At 49.0% G+C, this 7,167-nt stretch overlaps 1 protein-coding gene across 1 annotated transcript in view; it reads right to left on the bottom strand.

The window, feature by feature from the left end:
* Positions 1–1,782: 1,782 nt before the first annotated feature.
* ARIH1 (ariadne RBR E3 ubiquitin protein ligase 1) overlaps positions 1,783–7,167 on the bottom strand; it is a 46,896-nt gene continuing 41,511 nt past the window's right edge. Inside the window, exons 12-14 of the mRNA XM_005425905.3 lie at positions 6,799–7,059; positions 6,247–6,359; positions 1,783–2,389 (exon numbers count right to left, since the gene is read on the bottom strand). Coding sequence (XP_005425962.2) covers positions 2,305–2,389; positions 6,247–6,359; positions 6,799–7,059 — 459 coding nt within the window. The 3' untranslated portion in view covers positions 1,783–2,304. The remainder of the gene's footprint in view (positions 2,390–6,246; positions 6,360–6,798; positions 7,060–7,167) is intronic.

Below are 7,167 nucleotides of genomic sequence, written 5' to 3'. Positions count from 1 at the left end.
AGGGACGGGAGGTTGGGATGGCGGATTTTGTTCATTTTCCTTTATGCTTCCACAGTGTCTCTGGGGATGGTAGTTCACTGCGAGCGCCTGAAACCCGGGGAAAAGGAGCTGCAGCAGGTTCTGCCACAGAACAGGGCTTTGTCACTGTCTCTAGGTTTGCCAACAGCCATGGGGACTGAGGACGCCACACAGCGGGTTTGCTTTGGAGGGGAGTGCCCTCATCCTCGGTGTTTTTCTTTCGGGGAACACGGAGTGAAAACCCAACGCCCCTGTGCTTGCACCTGCCCTGCCCAGCCCAGCTTCCAAGTGTTTCACCGCATGGAAGGAGAATTCCCACTGGGAGTGGCAGGGACGGATACGGGCAGGGCCGCTCCACGCAGGCCCGCGCCAGGAACAGCACAGGGAAAAGCGGCTGCACTCCCTCGCCTCTGAGCTCCAGGGCAAATAAAGGGAAAAGCAGGGATACAGGTTTGATTTCAGGGCAAATAAAGGGAAAAGCAGGTGTACAAGGACAAAACCACATCAGGTTTGATTTCCAGGGCAAATAACAGGAAAAGCAGATGTACAGGGACAAAACCACAGCCGTGGAGCGTCGGTAGGAGTGGTGAGGGAGGCGAAGTGAGCCCGCTGCCAGTTGGAAACAGCATCCCGTGTTACAGTCCTGCCTGGGATCTGCATTTTTTATCTGATCCCTTCACAACTTCCATCGCCTGGAAGCTGGCAGAGCGGCAGGAGGCTTGGAGGACACTTGCCTGGTGAAAAATACCACAGAAGGAATTCCTATACAGGAGTAAATTTAATAAAACCACCACCAATTGTTTGCTTTAACATAGCTCTTGTTACAGAAATCATAAAAATGGACTCAGTAGCTAAACTCATTAGTTCTTTCCCCTTTTAACTGAAAAATACTCTGCTGATTTCAGCTTCTACTGCACTAGATGGAGTGTTAAATAGTTGCCAGGACAGGACGCCCAGTGACTGAGCCCAAAACAAACACAAAGACAATTCCATCAGCTTTCCTTTTCCATGTTACGACTCGTTATAATGAAGTGAAAATTAAAACAGCAAGAAAGGGTCCATTTGACAGATGAAAGGTGGAGGGAGAGGAGATCCACAGCCGAAATCTTGCAGGAGGTCTTTGGAGAAGTGGTGCAAAACACCCCTCCTTGTCCTGCCTCGGGATCCAAAACAAACCTCTAAACACACACAAACACACACACACGCACTCACACGCCTCCTCTGGGATCACAGCACGTGTCCTGCGTGCACCAGTGGGAACAGAGAGCTGGATTTGGGCAGGTAAAGATCTGGGGCCAAAAATAAACCAAGAAAAAGGCAAGGCATCCTGAACCAGAGCTCCAGGAGCTGCGAGGGGCCGCGTCCGTCGCCAGCAATGGATACACACACAGACCTGGGGGAAGCCCTGGACAGAAAGGAACTGCAGGAAGAGGAGAAACCCAACTGCTCTGGAAAAAGCCTTCCAAAAAGAAAAACAAAATAAAATATATATATATAGATATATTCACTACACCAGCACACGCTTCCCCCACCCTAGCCCAGGGAAAAAAAACCAAAACCAAACAAAAGAATCAAACTGAAAGAAAATGCACAGCAAATAGACATAATCTTGAAGATTTTTAAAGAATAAATATTTTTTTGTAATTAAACATTATGCAAACACGTGCCACGCTTGCTCTTTGTCCATGCATATGCGCTATATACAACTTTGAAAAATACTGTGTTGTCCTCTTTTTGTTTTAAAAGTCATATACAAAGGTTGGGTTTTTTTTTTCCTTGCTGTGTACCCCCCTCCTTCCCTCCCCAAAAATCCTCTTTACAATGAGCCAATCCACATTCATCCATGTATTTGGGTGGCAGAGAGGAGGAGGGGGGCGGGAGAGCCACCCCCCTTACCAAAGTCCATCAAAATGGCTGGTTTGGACATGAAAAGCAGTGTTCAAGAAACTGGTTTAAGTTTCATCTGTACTACACACAGGAAAAGAAAGAGAGAAAAGAAAAAGGAGTCGGCTTGGAGGATGAAGCTACGTTACAAGTTAAAGTTGGAGGGTTTTTTAGTGCGTCTGTCACACTCTTGGCCGCCTAGAATACTGTTGTACAATGGTTTATCTACCTTTTTTTTTATTACAATATAATTTACTTAATTTTTCTGTTAACAAAACAGAATCCCGGTACTACAGACCAGCGGTGTAAGAGGCGGAGCAGCGCCCTGGGTGGGTTTTATTGGAATTGCATGAGCACTCTAGGATGGGAAAGGGTTCAGAGTTCATTGCTGCGGGGCCGGGCTCAGTCCTCGATGTACTCCCACAGGTCCTTCTCGTAGCCTTCATGCACGTGCTGCAACAAAACCCTCCGCCGGCTCTCGCAGTATCTGCAGGGGACAGGGACAGCATGGAAAAGGCACGTCAGGAATCATGGAGCAGCCCTTGCTGCATTGTGATTTCAGGATTTACCTCAGAAACTCAGTTCCTCCCATGGTGATTCCCTGCCAGGTGTGTCAGTCACCTCTCTCTCCCCCTCCCTGACCCCTGCCGAGCACTGTCTGTCAGTCCTGGCATTCCAGAAGGGCGCTGAGCGATTGGCAGAATTCAAAAGATGCCCTCCACCCCTGGGGGGACATTGAGCCATCCAAGTGTCCTTTGTCTCTTGAGACCTCCACTCCCATATAGCCGGTTGGTGGTCCCCGTGTTCCTTCCCTCCCTCTCTCCCCCGGAGCAAACCACACAGTCTGGAGAGTTCTGTTGGAGCTGGTGCTGCATTCAGAGGCCTGTGGGCCAGAATAAAGCTCTGGATCCAAACCCTCCATCAGAACCGACTCCTTTCCTTCACCATCGCCTTAAAGCTTCTCTGCCAGAGGGAAACCTGAGGAGCAGCCCCTGTTATGGGGGGAAGCTCCATCCTGCCACCACCAGAGCTCCTGCAGGCCTGGACTTGGCCCCACGTGCCCAGCTGCAGCATCCAGCCAGCCAAAATGTCTCTGAGGTGAAAACACCACAGTTGCTGCTTTTTGGTCATTCAGCAAGGGCCAGACAAGCTCAGGCACGTCTGGCTATATTGGTATTATTCCACTAGCCCTGGCACCAAGTTATCCAAACCTACAGCATGCCTCACTTCCTGTCCCAGACTGCAAGGCAAAATGGATTCTATTTGCCACCTGGATGGCAGCTGTCTTCTGTTCAGTGCGCAGTTTGCCTTATCTCTTCCACAACCACTCCTCCGCCCGGGGAGACACCTGCTGATAACAGCTATTGAATGTCACTGCATGGCTGATAAGAACTACAGCATCCCATTGGGAGATGTGAGCCCAGAGGGAGGAGCCAAGCATTGCTACCCGGATATAATCTGGAGATTCTGGAGCACCAGCACAGCTTCTCCACTGGATTTCCCAGAGGAACAGCTGGCTCTTCCACTGGATGTTCAGAGGAAGAATATACCCTTTTCTACAGGATCCCTGCTCCAGCAGAACCACCCCTGACACTGCAGGAGGGCTGAGCCAGAATTCCAATGGGACTACTGCCAGCACCCTGACCCACAGGGTGTCAGGTTGTGTTCTGACCCTGTCAGTGTTGTTTTAGTTTACTGCATTGTTTATTTTATCCTTTTATTTTCTTCCCTATTAAAGAACTTTATTTCCTGCTCCCATATTTTTTGCCTGAGAGCCCCTTAATTTAAAATTTATAGCAATTTGGGGGCATGGGGTGTTTACATTCTCCATTTCAGGGGAGGCTCCTGCCTTCCTTATCAGGCACCTGTCTTTCCAAACCAAGACACTTCCAAAAGAGGTGATCCCCCAAGAAGGGAATCTGTGTTTACAGCCTGTTAACAGTGCTAATTAAGACTTTGGTTGCTCCAGTCACTCAGCTCCAGGCCCCTGGCTGGAAAACTAGTGTGCAAATTCAGAGTTTTTCAGGCAAAAGTATCCCCAGAACCTCTACAGCTGAGAAACCTTCAGGAATAACTGGAGGAGGAGGAAGCAGCAGCTGTGGTTTGAAAAAGTCTGAGCACAGGTTAGTGGACACACATGGAATGGGATGAGCTCTCCCCAAACATGGCCTGCTGCCTGCTGTAAGCCCCGTGAGGACAACAAAAAGCCATGTGTTAGCTGGGAAAAACTAGCTGGAGGTGTTCAAGGCCAGGTGGGATGGGGCCACTTGGTCTAGTGGAAAGTGTCCCTGCCCATAGCAGGAGGTGGAACAATATTTACTTTAAGATCCCTTCCAACCCAAACCAGTCCAGGATGAAAACCTGAGGAGCACTGACACAGTTTTAGAGGGAGATGGAAGCAGTCCAAAGGGTTACTGGTCTGGCTGGAGAGCAGGTTTCACCTCACATCCCAACATGTGGCTCTCAGAAGGACACTACACCCATGGAGTATTCCCACCTATGCTGACTGAAAAATGCTGCACATAAAACTGATCCAAGAGCCCTCCCAGGATCCTGAGGAAAAGGGATATCACAGAACACAGCAAAGGATGTCATTTTGGGTGTGTTGACAGAAAGCACAGAAATATTGAATGAACTCAGGTTCCAAGAGCAAACTCTAAATAAGCATCTGAGAGGCTCTGGCTGCTGGGAACCTGGCTTGCTTGGCAGGGGTCACACATCCCTCAGGAGAAACCTCCCAGTGGGAAGCTATCCCTGACCACAACACACACTAACACCTGGCAGCAATTCCTCACCTTCTGCTCAGGACCTGATCAGAGTGACTGATTTATCCGTCAGAGCAGCTGTGGCTCCCCTCACTGCTGTCAGCTGGTCAAGAGAAACCCCTGGACACAAAGTCCCATTGATTTTCAGGAGCATGTGATGGCAAACACGCGGTCTCTGCTTTCCAAACTTTAGTAATTTTTTCAGCTGGATGGGTGTGGGGGGCTTAATCCTGTTTTCTAGATATGTCTTTGCAAGCAAAGAGATCCAAACAGCTGAAACTAAACCAGCCTGGAGGGCAGTTCCTGCAGCTTCCCAAAGCTCTTTAAACCCACCTCAATGACATCCTGCTCCCAGTCTTGCATCAAAGGGCACCGTGCAGGACATGATTAAGACATGACTGAACTGGTTAATCAGGGACCTGCACAGGCTTGACAGATGTATTTTCTTCCCAGAAATGTGAAGGCAGGTTTGGGATACTGTTTCTAAGCAATTCAGGCTATATTAGGTTGTAATTTCACCCCTACAAAAGCATCCAGGTTCAGAGGACTGAAGTAAACAAGCAGCTTCATCTGGAATATCAAATTAATGGTGGCCTTAAAGGGTAAATTACAAAAGGTCTCCAAAAAGAAGGTCAGGAAAGTCTTGTCCAGCCCCAGCTGTGCTGCCAAAGTTGGGCAGGATGAGCCACCAAATCTTAACAGCTCCTGCCACGCCCCACAGTCCACTGAGTCCTACAGCTCACCCTACTTTGGTATTTTCTTCCCCCTAAGCCAGGCATAACAAATTCAGTGATTTTGGCAAAATGCCTCAGAAATGCAAGCCCTAATCCTGTGACTCATCCGCATTTTCAGCTTTGTACTTTTCCACTGTGCAGAAATGATTCCCCTGGGACTGAACAAAGCACTGGCATCTGTGTCACCTGGACCCCAGTCCCCTGCTCCCCTTCCCAGCTGGGCAGGCTGCTCTATCCCTCTTCCTCAGGGACAGCTTTCCTACACCCACGTTTTGCACAAACGGACCCAGCAGACAATTAGAAGAGCCAATTGCTCTCTGCTGGCAGCTCATCCTAGGCCAAAGCTGGCAGCTTGGAACAACAAAGTCACTCCTTGTTCTTTGGCCCTGGCTCTGTGGATCCCATTCTGGTGCTGGCCATTCCCACACGCTCCTTCTGTGCAGGAAGAGCAGTGTACTGAGAGCCACTGCTTCTGGACACAGGATTTTTTCCATTCTGGGGTTGGATCTTCCAGCTCCTGCTCTGCAGAGCAGATGGAAGGCAGAGCTGGGAGCCTCTCCCCACAGGCTGTCACCTCCCCTGAGAGCTGGGACACAAAACCACACTGCCAGCATCTGCGTGAGGGCTTCACTGGGAGGATTCAGGGCTGGCTCAGGACAGCACTGCTGCTCTCAGATATCCAGGGAATGGCTGATCACAATGGGTGGCACAAAGCCAAGAGCAAACTGCTTCCCAAGGATGTGGCTCTGGAGAAACTGTATCTTGGCATGTGCTCAGGTCACTACCTGACGCAGGGCATGGCAACACTTGGCTGCTCTGAGAGAAAGGAGCATTCCAACACAAACCTGTACTTATCCTGTACTTTCTGCTTTATATCTTGCAGCGAATCTTGGGATATATCTCGCTCCAGGTACCCAGAAAGCACCTCTGTAGCATTCTCTAAGTCTGCTTGGTTATTCTGTAAAGAGAAAAAAAAAAGTGTTTGAGGGGGGGTAAAGGAAAGGAGGAGATTTTTATTTCAGTGCAATCGGAATCAATACCAAAATAAAAAAGGATTAGATATCATGGTATCCCAGACTGATTTTGGGTGGAAAGGGACATTGAAACTCATCCAGTTCCATCAGTGCCATGGGCCACCTTCCACTAGACCATGTTGCTCCAACCCCCATTCAACAAGGCCTTGAACACTTCCAGGGATGGAGCAGCCATAGCTTTGTGATTCTGTGACTCCTCCAGCACACCGTCCTACACAATGCCCAGAGAGCCTCTAACTTTTACACAACAGAATATTAAACCAGACTAACTTGGGTAAAAGTGGGGACTAGAGGCCTCCAAACATTAAATCTTATTTCCTCAGTTTTACAATTTGAATTCCTGACAACCCCATTTTCTCCTACCTCAAAGATAATGGACTGATTATTCTTTTTGAGGTAGAAGGCAAAGACGTAAGTGTACATGAGTGTGGCACGACACTGGCAGAGGACGTCGACTGCTTTCTTCAGGAACTGCACCTCGATCCATGACATGTTGTGCTGCTGCATCTCCTCCATCTTCTGCTTCACCTGAGCGTAGAGCTTGTGCTCGAAGCGCAGGCTCTGCATGTGGTTCATGTAGCGGTTGCAGTAGAACAGGTACCTCTGCAGGGCTGCTCGGGATCGCTGTGTTAATTCCCATTAGGGAGAAAGAAAACAAATAGTTAAAATAAAGTAATGGCTGCAAGAGAAGTAAACCTTTCACCACAAGGCTCTTCCTGATCCAGAGAATGA

The sequence above is a fragment of the Geospiza fortis genome, unplaced genomic scaffold (genome assembly GCF_000277835.1).
Source record: "Geospiza fortis unplaced genomic scaffold, GeoFor_1.0 scaffold317, whole genome shotgun sequence".
Taxonomy (NCBI): Eukaryota; Metazoa; Chordata; class Aves; order Passeriformes; family Thraupidae; genus Geospiza; species Geospiza fortis.
Note: the sequence above shows the minus strand (reverse complement) of the source record. Positions and strands in the feature narration are given on the sequence as shown.